General features: G+C 46.1%; 2 protein-coding genes across 8 annotated transcripts in view; both read right to left on the bottom strand.

The window, feature by feature from the left end:
* The window catches only part of LOC110091469 (uncharacterized), a 31,860-nt gene extending 17,158 nt beyond the window's left edge, over positions 1-14,702 (bottom strand). For 2 of the 7 annotated variants that reach the window (XM_078388485.1, XM_078388484.1), the window contains exons 1-5: positions 13,873-14,690; positions 11,355-11,440; positions 4,974-5,100; positions 4,414-4,496; positions 1,927-2,025 (exon numbers count right to left, since the gene is read on the bottom strand). In XM_078388485.1, coding sequence (XP_078244611.1) covers positions 1,927-2,025; positions 4,414-4,496; positions 4,974-5,100; positions 11,355-11,440; positions 13,873-14,171 — 694 coding nt within the window. In that variant the 5' untranslated portion in view covers positions 14,172-14,690. Of the gene's footprint in view, positions 1-1,926; positions 2,026-3,553; positions 3,678-4,413; positions 4,497-4,973; positions 5,101-11,354; positions 11,441-12,909; positions 12,986-13,872 lie in introns of those variants that run through there. The other 5 variants (XM_078388486.1, XM_078388488.1, XM_078388487.1 and 2 more) reach the window with 5 other exon arrangements.
* Positions 5,335-11,320, bottom strand: LOC140705774 (uncharacterized). Its single transcript, XM_078388490.1, has 2 exons — positions 8,719-11,320; positions 5,335-6,099 (listed from the first exon to the last, which is right to left on the bottom strand). The coding sequence occupies exons 1-2, from the start codon at positions 10,531-10,533 to the stop codon at positions 5,467-5,469; spliced, it is 2,448 nt and encodes an 815-aa protein (XP_078244616.1). The 5' UTR covers positions 10,534-11,320; the 3' UTR covers positions 5,335-5,466.
* Positions 14,703-14,760: the final 58 nt, after the last annotated feature.

Here is a 14,760-nt window from a genome sequence, read left to right as displayed (position 1 = left end):
TTAGGAGCCCTGGGTGGCAAATGTGATTTATTTATACTTTGATCTTTAAAACAATCATGTGATGTAGGATCAACTAGAAGTATTGGCTAGGAGAATGGTTCTTAACCTTTGTTACTCGGGTGCTTTTGAACTGCAACTCCCAGAAACCCCAGTCAGGACAGCTGGTGGTGAAGGCTTCTGGGAGTTGCAGTCCAAAACTCCTGAGTAACCCAAGGTTAAGAATCAGTGGTCTAGGACAAGGTTTCATAGCTAACCAAGGATTTCAACCTTGAGGTTACTCCACAATGCAGCTGAGCTGCTTTTTCTGAAACACAGTTCTTAGACCATCACAACCAGCACGCCCTGAATATTCTGGGAGCTGACAACCAAATAAGTAACTTTTCCATACACTGCATGATTCAGTGCTCTAATGTTAAGCATCTTTAATAAGAGGTGTAGCTCTGAATGTTCACACAAAAAATAAGAGGTGTAGCTCTGAATGTTCACACAAAAAAGGTATTTGCATGTACGCATTATCACCTGTCGTTATTATCTTCCCAAAATAAAGGGTGTCTGAAGAAGTAGACTTGATCCACAAAGATTACAGTAAAATAATTGGGTGAATCTTAAAATCCACTTCCTCAGGCACATAGAGGGTAAGAGTGAGGAGGGCCACAGGTTTATGTACCCAGTGGATGCGGTGGTGGGAGGTATCAAGTAAAACAGCAAAAATACAGTGACAATAACATTTGTGATGGGTTCTCAAACTGACAATGATCATTAACATCTGGAATGATCAGCTGATAATAGTTTTATCAACAACCAGTTAGTTTTCAGAAGGCACCCTGGGATTAGTGTTATATCAAGGAAAACATACCCAGGACTGTGGATAAATCCAGAGTAGTCACACATACTTAGTCCAAAATCCTGTGGCAGTTTATGCATCCTTCTGTGAAATCATGTAAATCGCAGTAAAGTGCTGCTAATTAACAAGATTTGAGACATGTTTTTGGTTTCACACTTGATGCATGACCAGCAGTGACCGCTGCTAATTGGAAGTTTAGTTAGGTAGGTAAAGGTTCCCCTTGACATTTAGTCCAGTCGTGTCTGACTCTAGGGCGCGGTGCTCATCCCTGTTTTCCAAGCTGAAGAGCCAGTGTTTTGTCCATATACAGTTTCTGTGGTCACATGGCCAGCACGACTAGGCACAGAACGCTGTTACCTTCCCACCGGGGTGGTACCTATTTATCTACTCACATTTACATGCTTTATAACTGCTAGGTTGGCAGGAACAGGGACAAGCAACGGGAGCTCACTCCATCACGTGGATTCGATTTTACGACTGCTTGTCTTCCGACCTTGCACCAGAGAGGCTTTGGTGGTTTAACCCGCAGTGCCACCACGTTCCTGTTAGTTATGTGCTGTCAAATCAGAATTTATAGCAACCCCCAAAGGGCTTTCAGGGCGAGTGAGATATTTAAGGAGAGGTTTTACCAGTTCCACTCCCCCAGTGAGTTTCCATGGCTGAGTGAGGATTTGAACCCTGTTCTCCAGAGTTCTATTCTGTCACTCTGTCTACTACACACAACACCAGACAACTGCAAGATTATTTCCATATCAGAGCGGGCATTCAAAATTTGGCTGATTACTTTTATGGATAAATCACCTGAACAAGGCAAAGCCTTTTTCACTAATTGTCACAAATCATAGCATTTTTTTCCAGATATAATTCCCCAGCACTGGTTAGAGTAACTCAGACTCTGTATTATCCACCTTATGAACATGTACCAAGGCAATTTTGTTTACAGATGCATATATAAAGCACAAACGTTTAATTTCATATTGGTGCATGTTGCCACTTTGTACCACTTCAAAATAAAACAAACAAAGAAATAACCACAAAGGGAAAAAACTGCAAAATGCCCTTGGTGGTCCCATAACACATACCTAAGCAGGTCCTTGACCATCGCTTCTGCTCCTCAGAGTCCTGGACAAATGGGTCGTCTATTACTTCCAGCCAGGAAATGAGGTCTGGTTTGGGAATTTCTTTCCAAGAAAGAAACACAGAAAGAAATTACAAAGTATTCAGCCATTTGGAGCCCGCCTGCTACTAATCCATCTTTTTATTTATTGACTGATGTTATTACTCACCCATTAAACCAATCCGCAGGTGACCTACACTAGAAGCTAGGGAATGCTTAAATTATTTTTCTCATCATGGCCAATACGATCAGTCTCTAGAAAACTGTTCACCCCTACAGTAACTTTAGCCTGTCTGGATTATATTTCAGTTTCTTCATTGACACCCAGTTCACTACTACAGTCATGCACTGACACCAAGAGCTATCAGAGCACAGTCACGAGTTCTGACTTCTGTCCTCTGAAGATGCCGGTCACAGTGACTGGCGAAACGTTAGGAAGAAAAACCTTAAGAACACGGCCAAACAGGCTGAAAAAAAACCTACAACAACTCACAATTCTTTGGCCATCATCTTTTTCCAAGGACCAGCTCAAAAGTCCAGGGCTAGAAGGTCATCAGAGACCCTGGACCTTCAAGGCTAGGGTTCAGGGACCTCAGCCTGAGAGGGAGGAAGACCTGTCCTAGAAGAAGAGGCAAAGTCCCCTTCCAGCCTGAGAGAACACCAGCGATTAAAAGCATGCCTTACGCTGGCAGCTACTGGATGATGTATCTTCTGAGCATTTGACCAAATGAAGTTCTGGATGCAATAAGAGGGCTCAACTTCAAAAGCCTTAGTGGATCTAGGACATGGAACATTGTATACTGGCTGCAGCCGTGACCACTTCTCTGGATTTCCATATTCAATGTTTGAACTGCCTTGCGAGACGGACTGTGCTTTGTCCTTATCTGTGGTGGACAAGGCGAATCACTGTTAGACGGGCATGAACTGTGGTTCAGCCTGGTTTGGCGCCTACTGAGGTGTTCCATGGATACCATGCACTGGTGGGGGAGGGAAGCATCTGGCGCCCACAGAACACCTGTGTGGGCATTGCAACGAACCGTGATTCGTGCCCATCTCAAATGGCCTTCACTATCATCACAAAGCAGGTTCAATAATGAGCCCCTTAGGTAGCATCTGATCAAATTTGTTGTTAGCTTTCCTCTACCTATATTATAGAATCATAGACAAGTGAAGTTGGAAGGGGCCTACAAGGCCATCAATTCCAACCCCCTGCTCAATGCAGGAATATTTAAAATTAATTACATTTTTCTTGAATGCCTCCAGTGTTGGAGCATTGTAAACACATCACCAATTTCCTAGATTGCTCTCCACTATAAAGCGACCCAGATGTTGTTCAACAGGAGAGATCACTCAGGGTAGACCTTGTCCACCACCAGGGATCATTTCTGCCCTCTGCCCCAGCAACCCAGAGTGTTGACAAGGCCATCAGCCATACCAGATACAAAACTTTCTGAAATCTGGAGGAAACCATTCGCCAAATCAGAATCAGGATAGGTTGGAGGGCCGAAAACCTCCAGATTGGCAAATGGTCAAGAAAAGGACCTCAGCGCTTCAGTGCCTATTGATAAAGGGTGGGGGAAAATGAATCCTACCCAGAGAGGACACAGTCCCATAGTTCTCCAGCATGACTTCATTGTACAATGCTCGTTGACCCGGATTCAGGAGTTCCCACTCTTCCTGGGTAAAATATATAGCCACCTCTTGGAAGGACACCAGCTGCAATCAGAATGGGGGTAGGGGTGGGGAATCTCTACTCAGAAAGAGTCCTGGACAGAAGCACAATAACTTCCAGTGTGCAAGGGCAAGTTATAAATACAGTGGTGCCTCGCTTGACGACGTTAATTCATTTCAGCGAAATCGCTGTACAGCGAAAACGTTGTAAAGCGAAATAAAAAAAGCCCATTGAAATGCATTGAAAACCGTTCAATGTGTTCCAATGGGCTGAAAACTCACCGTCCAGCAAAGATCCTCCATAGGGGCGGCCATTTTCCATGCCTGTGCAGCAAGGAATCTGTCCCTAAGCACAGCGGGGGGGGGCATGTTCTTCAGCCGGCGGCCATTTTGAAACCCGACGATCAGCTGTTTTTGATATTTGTAAAGCGAAAATCGGTTCCCAAAGCAGGGAACCAATCATCGCAAAGCGGAAAAACCCAATTCAAACCATCGTTTTGAGATTGCAAAAGTGATTGCAAAAACCTCAGTGTCAAGTGGATTCGTCATTAAACGGGGGATTTGGAAAGCAGGGCATGACTGTAGGTAACGTTCACATTTCCTGCCAATTGTACAGCAGAATGGCAGACAAGAAGTGTAATACATTGATGTTTACAGGGTGATGCTGCAGGCCCCCCAAATAAAAAGGAGGGGTGCCCTTTCAGAATCCCATCCACACTGCCAACACAGGGAGACTTTCAAACCCTCCACGTGCATCTCTCTGGAAAGGTTCTTCCTTTACCTTGGACAGCTGCAGGGCACTTCTCTCCCTTCCACCGCCAAATGGAGATGACCCAGAACCTTCCTGTGTTGCCATTATTTTGCCTGTCATGGAGAGAAATGAAGGGCTTATGAATAAGAGACCTCCAGCATATCCTATCACTAAAGTCCTGCCCAGCTCTTGCAAAATCAAGTGTCTGCCTTCAAACTTTCCTAGCATTATCATAATTTTCCAGAGAGCCTTCTGCCCAAAGTACAACAGAGAATGTCCTGTTCCACTACTGCGGCTGCCCAGTAACAACCCTCCAGAATTTTCTCTGTTGATGTGACCATTGACCCAGAAGAAGGTGAATGCATCTTAGCCTGGTGTCATTCCACTTTGGTTGACCCTGCTAGGAGTCCAGGCTTGTAATGGCATCTGGATCCCTAAAGATGTTCCTCTTGGCTCCCCAAGACACTCAGACCCCTTCACTACATTAAGGCATGCCTCCAAGAGAGGGGACAAAAGAAAGTACTGTAGCGAGGCATAAATATTCAACTCTTTGTTACCTATTAAGTAAATAGAAAGTCAGGTCTACTCACCCAGGAAGGTCACATTCCTGTAGTTCTCCAGCATGACGTCCTTGTACAAAACTCTTTGGCCGGGATCTAGGTGGTCCCACTCCTCCGTAGTAAAATACACAGCCACCTCCTTGAAGGATGTCACTGTCTAAAAGGAAAAATTCTCTATTCAAAAGGAGTCATCTTCTAATGTGTGGTTTTTATCTGATTTTATTGGATAGCATTCAGGATGTCATGTGAGAAACATAGTAGATTTTACAGCTTTACTGATCAATATGATTTTTCAAAAGAAAGGAAAATATATATTTATGTATGTGATTGGGTTCTTTTCCTGAAGAGGGCGGACCAAGGGAATCGGCGGGAATAATAGCCGGAGTCGATGTAACAGTCAAAAACGGATTGGTTTTATTAACTTTAACATCAGATAACTCTGGACCGAATGGGTCCGGCAACTCTTCGTCTGTTAACAAGTTATACTTCTTGGGTTTAGTCCCAGGCGCCACATCTTTATGTTTCATTGTTTCCTCACCCCAAAACGAACGGTTGCGTTCGGGTTCGCGACCGACGCAGTCAGAACTGAGCAGGTAGTCCTGCAACAGGGATGGACCACGGTCGACCCCTCCAATCTGGGTAGGTAAGGGCTGACACCACCAGGGGTTGCCTTGTCCATCGTAGGGCGAAAAGCCATACCCCCTCCCGGTTTCCATCCCTCTTTGGACTCACGGACTCCCGCCTGACTCAACTCTTTAGGCAGAGGCAGCAAGCCGTCTTCTTTCATCAGGTTGAGAAAGTTCTTAACCAGAGTCGCGATTCTTTCCCTCTCTGCTCCTGTCTCTCTCGTTTGGGTGCCCTTTTCCTCCTTTTCTCTGTCTGTCCCCCTTTCTTCCTTCCCCTCCTTTATAACCTCATCCCATCTCCACTCGCTTGACTCCTCCCCCCAGTCTCTCGTCCTCTCCGCTAGGAACACCTCTATGGCTTTATTGACGCCCCCTTCTTCCTCATCTAGTTTTATCAATTCTCCCACAGCGCATCCTCCGCCTCCTTCTTCTGTTGACACTTGTGAGGACGGCTCACTTTCCTTCCATCGCTCACACGCCCCCCCTGAGGAGTGGGCCGTCCTCTCTTCGGTTTGCTGTAGCATCTCTCCCTGTCGGGAAAAGTAATCCGCATTAGCATGGGCACTTCCCTTACGATATTTCACTGTGAAGGTAAATGGTTGTAAACTTAGGTACCACCTGGTCAACCTGGGATTCACATCCTTCATCCTGTTTAACCATTGTAATGGGGCATGGTCTGTGATGAGCGTAAAGGGTGCTCCTAACAAGTAATACCTTAAAGCCTGTATAGCCCATTTAACCGCAAAAGCCTCCTTTTCAATAGTTGAATACTTCTGCTCTCTAGGGGTAAGTTTCTTACTTAAATACATTACTGGAAATTCTACCTCGTCCTTCTCTTGTGATAACACTGCTCCCACTCCTCGGTCTGAAGCATCAGTCTGAACTATGAAAGGCCTGGAAAAATCTGGAGCATATCTACTGGGCAATTCAGCTAGAATCTGTTTCAATTCCTCAAAAACTTCGGTCTCCTTTTCTCCCCAATGAACTATTTTTGCCTTCTTCTTTCTGGTCAAATCGCTTAGGGGAGCCGCAATATGGGCAAAGTTGGGAACGAACTGCCTGTAATAACCTGCTAGCCCTAAAAATCTCTGTACTTCCTTTTTTGTCCTGGGCACGGGCCAAGCAGTCACTTGGTCGATTTTGTCTGACACCGGTTGTATTCTACCTTGTTTTACTTGAAACCCCAAGAATTTCACCCCTCTACGCGCCACTTTGCACTTGGTCGGATTAACTTTCAGATGAGCCTCCTGCAACACCTGTAGCACCTTCTCCAGATGCTCTAAATGCTCCTCCCAGCTTTTACTATATATGAGTATGTCATCAATATAAGCTCCGGCAAAATCTTTTACGGGGGCTAACACTTTATCCATCAGTCGTTGAAACGTCGCCGCTGCCCCATGCAACCCGAAGGGCATACGCGAGAATTGGTAAAGGCCCTTAGGTGTTACAAATGCTGTCTTTTCTTTATCTTCTGGCCTCAAGGGTATCTGCCAATATCCCTTGGTCAGGTCTAATGAGGTGAGGTACTCCGCCCCTCCCAACCGTTCTAGTAAGTCATCAATTCTTGGCATCGGGTAAGCATCGAATTTGGACACTTCATTTAACCTGCGATAATCGATGCACAGCCTGACACTCCCATCTGGTTTTGGTACCACTACCGGATAACTCCTCCAAGGGCTATAAGATGGTTCAATCACGCCCAGCTGCAGCATCTCTTCTATCTCTTTATTAATAGTTTCCCTCAGGTGTCTAGGCCAGCTCCTACTTCCTGATCTGACTATGACCTGTGGTTGCGTGTTGATTGCATGTTCGACTAACGTGGTGTTACCCGGTTTTCCTGAGAAAACTTCCTTGTATCGGTGTTCTATCTCTCTCATCTGCCTCTCTTGCTCCGCAGTTAACTCTTCTCCCAAATCTAATTCTACTCCTTGACGCAAAAAATCCTTCGTTTCCGGGCCAAATTCTTCGTCCTTTACTTCCCCCCATAACGCTTCTCTCTCCTTCCACTCCTTTAACAAATTTACATGAAAGATGCCTTTCTTTTTAACTTTGTCAGGCATCCAGATCTCATAATCCACTTCTCCTATCTTTCTCAACACCTTATAAGGCCCTTGCCAAGTGGCGAATAGCTTTGATGAAGCTGCTGGCATCAATAACAAAACCTTTTGTCCCGGTTCGAATTGTCTTGCTTTAACTTTGGCGTCATATCTCCGTTTCTGCCCTTCTTGGGCCTTTCCCAAATTTTCCCTCGCCAAGGAGGCTACTAACTTCAAATGTTCTCTCATCTCTATGACATGTTTAACGTTCGTTTGTACCTCATCTCTCCCACTCTCCCATTTCTCTTTGACCAAATCTAGTATACCTCTGGGGTTCCAACCATACATCATCTCGAAAGGCGTAAATCCCGTGGATGCCTGTGGAACTTCCCTCACTGCGAACATTAATGGCGCTACTAGCAGGTGCCACCTTTTCGGTTTCTCCATCACTAACTTCCTCAGCATCCCTTTAAGTGTTTTATTAAATCTCTCCACTAATCCATTAGTCTGAGGATGATAGACTGCTGTATGGAGGGGTTTTACTCCCAATAATCCCCACATTTCCTTCAAGGTTTGTCCCATGAAGTTGGTGCCTTGATCTGTCAAGATCTCCTTTGGAAAGCCCAGCCGGGTAAAGACTTGTAACAATTCCCGAGCTAACACCTTAGATGTTGTGGACCGCAAGGGCACCGCTTCTGGATACCTGGTAGCATAGTCTATAATAACCAGAATGTGTGTGTGGCCCCCCGCCGACTTGAGAAGGGGCCCCACAATGTCCACCCCTATTCTCTGGAAGGGCTGATCCACTAGGGGCATGGGTACTAAGGGAGCTCCTGGTCTGGGTTTGGCTTGAGTTTTCTGGCACTCTGGGCATGTCTGGCAATAACTTTCTATTTCTTTCCCCATTCCTGGCCACCAAAACCGTTGTTCAATCCTGGGTTTCATCTTATCATATGCTAGATGCCCCGCCATAGGAATATCATGGGCCAAATGTAAAATCGCCATACGCCATTTCTGTGGAACCACCAACCTCCTTTCCCCTTTTTCTGTCACATTATACAATAGCCCACTGTCCAAAATCATCCCCTCTTTTCCCCCAGCTACTTCGCCCACCTCACGCGCGGCTCGCAGGTGTTCTTGTAGCGTGGCGTCATCTTGTTGCAACATACGCATGTGGTCGCGTGTTGTCTCCTGCAAGAAATCATCTCCCACTTCAATTTTAACACAGTCTCCTTGCATCACTTCTTTACATTCGGCTAATGTTCTATCACCCACCCAGTCTCTTCCCAACAACATTTCTCTCGAAAGTCCTGGAACAATCCCCACTTTCATTTTCCGTTTCTCCTCTCCAACTTTAACTTCGGCCCACGTCGTCTTATAGGTCTTAGAGTCTCCGTGTATGCACTTCACTGTAAACCCTTCTTCCACCCCTTCTAATTTTATGTCCCGTACCAAGGTTCTGCCGCATCCTGTATCAATTAGCGCCTGTTTCTTCTCCCCATTCACCCATGCAACCACCTCCCAACCTACTTGTTTCCCAGATTTCTCTTGGGTATTATTCGATCCGCCTACCCAAGAGCAGTCTGTCCCAGGGCAATCCCGACGCACGTGGCCCGGGGTCCCGCAGCCGTAACACACAAGCCCCCCAAACACGCGGTCGTCCACTGTAACTGGGCGCACTGGCTTCGGCCCCATAGGTTCGAAGGGGCGCCCGCGAGGACGAGCTCCTCCTGGCACGTCCATCCCTCTCTTCACTCCGCCGCCTTGTGTCTGCGTCCCCGCCTTCTCACGAGGTCTCCCGCGTTCCCCTGAGAAGGCGGGACCTTCTTTGATTGCTTCTTCTGAGGCGCAATAGTCTTCGATCAGCTTGATGGCTTCTTCCAACTGCTTCGGGTTATTCTTCTGCACCCACCCTTTCAGATTCCCGCTCAAAGTCGTCACCAAATGTTCCAACACAAACGCCTCCATGACTTGTTCTTTAGATTTGTCTTCTGGTTTAATCCATCTAGTCATGTTAGCTTTCATTCTTTGCACTAAGGTTCGTGGATGCACCCCAGGTTTCCACTTAAGCTCCCTGAACCTTTTCCTGTACGCTTCCTCCGTCAAATTAAGAGTCCTTAGAATCGCTGTCTTTACGGATTCGTATTGTGCGGCTTCTTGGGGGCTCAGGGTGTCTACCACTTCTTGCAATAGTCCCGTTAGGCAAGGTACCAATATTAAAGTCCATTGTTCTTTAGGCCACCCTGCAGCCACCGCTACGCGCTCAAATGTATGTAGATACGCCTCCGGATCATCGCTAGCACTCATTTTTTGTATCCTGATGGGGGCAGGGCCGGCCACTAGACCATTCTTTATAAACACATTGTTCTTTGGGGTTCTTTCATCGTCCATCCCCAGCTTCATCATGTGTCTGGTAACCAACATTTGCTGTTCCGTCAAACTTTCAATCATCTTCTCTTGCCTCTCTATGGTCTTCAACATCCTCGTCATTTCTTCCCTGCCTCCCCATTGGTCCGCCCCACGTTGGGCGCCACTGTGATTGGGTTCTTTTCCTGAAGAGGGCGGACCAAGGGAATCGGCGGGAATAATAGCCGGAGTCGATGTAACAGTCAAAAACGGATTGGTTTTATTAACTTTAACATCAGATAACTCTGGACCGAATGGGTCCGGCAACTCTTCGTCTGTTAACAAGTTATACTTCTTGGGTTTAGTCCCAGGCGCCACATCTTTATGTTTCATTGTTTCCTCACCCCAAAACGAACGGTTGCGTTCGGGTTCGCGACCGACGCAGTCAGAACTGAGCAGGTAGTCCTGCAACAGGGATGGACCACGGTCGACCCCTCCAATCTGGGTAGGTAAGGGCTGACACCACCAGGGGTTGCCTTGTCCATCGTAGGGCGAAAAGCCATACCCCCTCCCGGTTTCCATCCCTCTTTGGACTCACGGACTCCCGCCTGACTCAACTCTTTAGGCAGAGGCAGCAAGCCGTCTTCTTTCATCAGGTTGAGAAAGTTCTTAACCAGAGTCGCGATTCTTTCCCTCTCTGCTCCTGTCTCTCTCGTTTGGGTGCCCTTTTCCTCCTTTTCTCTGTCTGTCCCCCTTTCTTCCTTCCCCTCCTTTATAACCTCATCCCATCTCCACTCGCTTGACTCCTCCCCCCAGTCTCTCGTCCTCTCCGCTAGGAACACCTCTATGGCTTTATTGACGCCCCCTTCTTCCTCATCTAGTTTTATCAATTCTCCCACAGCGCATCCTCCGCCTCCTTCTTCTGTTGACACTTGTGAGGACGGCTCACTTTCCTTCCATCGCTCACAATGTATACATATATACATGTGTGTATGTGTGTGTGCTGACTGTATGTAGCCATAGCAATCTACTGAACCAAAAACAAAAAGTATTTTACCACCTTAAAGATTACAAATATTTCTTTGGCCTGTTTTCAATGTTAGATTTTCCAAAAAGTATCAGCGTTATGTCAGATGATCAGTGGCAGGTATGATTCTTCATGACAGATGTGCTGTAATATTTTCTATTCTAAATTTTTGTGTCTCGTTAGCGTATGACTCTTTTGATTCTCTCTTTGAAAAAAATATATCAATAAACTGTATTCTTGCTACTGATCATGAAGAAGATGAGATGAGGATAAGATCAAAAACAACCATATCCGAGGGGGGCTGAGATATGGAGAATGAGAATGGTCCTTCAAGAAAGGGAGCCCATCCGTAACTCTCTTTTGATCCCTCCTTTACCTGAGGTGTCTTCATGGTTATGCTTTCCACTCGAAAGGGAAGATGAGACCATCCAGACGGGTGCTGCTCTAATGCCACTGCACTGCCTGTGAGGAAGACAAAGGAGGCATAAAGGAGGCCGTCTCCAGACTCTAGGCCAGATGTGGCCCACAGAAGCTCCTCATCTGATTTCAAACCCTTCTCCTGCTGGACAACCAAAGGCACCTTCTCAGCCTCAGCACATCAGATTTTTCATCCTTCCCAGGGCTTGGCGAAGGAACACATTTTTTTTATTTGCTACAGCTCAGAGCAAACCTCCTACTCCACACTCATTGATTTCTGGGCTGAAACGAGAGGTGGACAACTCCCTTCCATCGTGTCATGCAAGCCAGTGTGTGCATGTACATTTGTGTGCATATCTGTGTGTATGTGAGAGAGAGGGAGAGAGAGGGAGACACAGAGAGAGAGAGAGGGTTCCCCTTGACATTTAGTCCAGTCGTGTCTGACTCTAGGGGGCAGTGCTCATCCCCATTTCCAAGCCATAGAGCCAGTGTTTTGTCCGAAGACAGTTTCCGTGGTCACGTGGCCAGCGTGACTAGACACGGAATGCCATGGCCGTGACCTTCCCACCGAGGTGGTACCTATTTATCTACTCGCATTTCCATGCTTTCGAACTGCTAGGTTGGCAGGACCTTATAATACTTGCTCCTTTTGCAAGGCTGTTCTATGAATTGCTCAAGTTAAGTCTCAGCAGGACTATGAGGACCTCATGTCGTATATATTCTAGGGCCAGTATAGTGTAAATTCTGTGGGTCATGCCACCTTAGGGACTCTGGAAGCTGTAGTCCAAAAAAAGGGAACTTTTCCAAGTTCTGCTTCTAAGGCTTGGCAGAAACAAAGCTCGCATGACCAGAGAAGAACCCACTGTCTCAGCAACACTGGGCTGCTAACCCTGCAAAAGATGGAAAAGCTACGAGCTGGTGGCTTTTATGATAATCTTAGAACTGCAGAGCGAGAAAGGTCCCTATGGATCATCCAGTCCAGCCCTTGCTAAGGAGTCACAGTGGGGAACTTTGCTCCCAAACTCTGGCTCCCCAGTGAGATACTTAACCCATTGAGCTCCCCAGCCATTACAGTGGTGCCTCGCTAGACAGTTACCCCGCATGACAGTTTTTTCGTTAGACATTGGCTTTTTGCAATCGCTATAGCGATTCACAAAACAGTGATTCCTATGGGGGAATTTCGCTGGACAATGTTCGGTCCCTGCTTCGCAAACCGATTTTCGCTAGACACCGATTTGCTTTTCGCTAGACAATGATTTCGCTAGACAGCGATTTCAGTGGAATGGGTTATCATCGTCTAGCGAGGCACCACTGTATATGTTCACTTTTACAACAGAGGAATCCAGATAAAGGCTCACTAAACCTGAGGAGCAGTAAGATCAAACTGAGGAGCAATCTTTCCAGCTTTAGAAGGCAAATAAAAAGCAACCCAAGTTCCTACTTCAAGCTTTTGGATTAGGATTCAGGAGATCTGGGTTCAAATGTGAAAGTCATATACTCTCAAACTAAGTTACCTTGTAGTGTTGTTGGGAAGCTAAAGTGAGATGGAGAATAGCAACATACACTGCCTTGAAGCCACTGGAAGTAAGACCGAATATCTAGACAACAAGAAGAATGATTGTTATGATATACAGTATATGGGCAGCCTCAAGGCTGTTTCCTCCTCACCAGGGTAATTCTTAAGATTTTAAGGGTGGTTGTAGGACGATTGCGCAATCGAAACGACACGCAGTTTAAGGCATATTTTGTAAATTTTTCAGAGGGTCCTAATGAAGGATATTCTCTGGAGTCTCCTTCCACAGACTTTCTTGATTTCCAAAGCCTGGTTTGGGAACCAACAGACTATCTTGTCACTGACTTTATTAAACCATGATGGAATCAATCACTCTTGATGATCGAGTGCGAATTCCCTAGACATTTACCAGCAGACCCCTAATCTACTGCCTGTCCTACTACTAGTATACAGAGAAAAATAACTCTTCTTGGTTCGTTAAGAGGAAAGACCGCCTGCGTCCTTCTCCACCCCAGACCCCCACAAACCAAGCCATGCCAAGGATACATTTCTACACTTTCTTCCTCATCCTAATCTGAAGCCCATAAAAAAAAACTTCTTAGGATCGGAACCGCAATCCAAAACAAAGCCTCCTACTAAGCACCGATTTCCCCCTCTTCAACCTCTCTTGCTCCCCCAACCACTTCAATCCGAACCCCACAAAAACGGGGGCTTGGCTCAATGCGGATCGTGCAGCAGAAATCAAGGAGCTGAGCACCACTTTGGACCCAGGATTGCATGGATCGTTTCCCCACCCCACCCCGCGCCCCAAATAATGATTCGAAAGGGTAGGTCGGGGAAAAGATCTCCCCCCCAAAAAAATATGCTAATTTTTCCTCTTTTTCCCTTCTACCCTCGTCCCGATGCCCCTTTACCTCTTTTACCCTTCTTGCCCTCTAAGCGTGACCCCCCCCCATCTCCTTACCAGGAAACGCTTCTCCTCCCCTCCTGGAAGAGGCAAGGGGGGCTGGGCTGGTTGTTGTCTCCCCGCCCCAAGTTGTGCACCACGTTTCCTGCCTCTCTAGGACCGGGAAGGTCTGATCCTGTCACCCAGCTGGCGGGAGGAGGGGGGGTGCATGGGTTTGACTGGCAGAAGCTGCATCGCCCCTTTCCACGGCGAGCTTTCTTAATGCCAGCGCCTGCTGTAAGGAGAATTACCATACTCAAATCAGTGCTTTCCTTTAGGCAGTCAATCCCACTTTCGGTCAAAAATAGTCTTAACATTTTAATTTGTTTTCAATTATACCTATATTTCATATACGTCCATAATTTTAAACTGTGCATGGCTCTGATAGTAATAAAGAAAGGTGGTGTGTGTATGTCATTTGCCTCCCTATGCTTATATTTCTCTCAGTTTACATTTTGCACCAACTGAATTTTTGTCACTGTAGTAATGAGCTCTATAACTTGTCAGAAAATATTTACCCTGTTTCCCTGAAAATAAGACCTAACCTAAAATAAAAACCCTAGTATGATTTTTCAGGGTGCTTGAAATATAAGCTCTACCCCAAAAACAAGACCCAGTTAAGTGAAACCCCGCCCTCCACCCTTGTTGATAATAAAGCTTCAAAAATCACTATGCAAGCCCCGGATACCTTGACAAGATTTCCCACTGCCTATCACAACTGATTTATGCAGATTCCTCTGACTTTCTTCAGAAGTCTGGACAAAGCGTTTTCCTCTGCAACAAGGCCGAAGCTGAGATCTGGCTTGAGAATATCTCTTTTAAAAAGGAAACACCTTGGGAACTAGACTATATTAATAGGCATTTATTTATTTATTTATTTATTTATTTATTTATTTATTTATTTAT

This window comes from Pogona vitticeps, chromosome 2 (assembly GCF_051106095.1).
Source record: "Pogona vitticeps strain Pit_001003342236 chromosome 2, PviZW2.1, whole genome shotgun sequence".
In the NCBI taxonomy this organism is placed as follows: Eukaryota; Metazoa; Chordata; class Lepidosauria; order Squamata; family Agamidae; genus Pogona; species Pogona vitticeps.
This window is presented reverse-complemented; position numbering and strand designations above follow the sequence as displayed.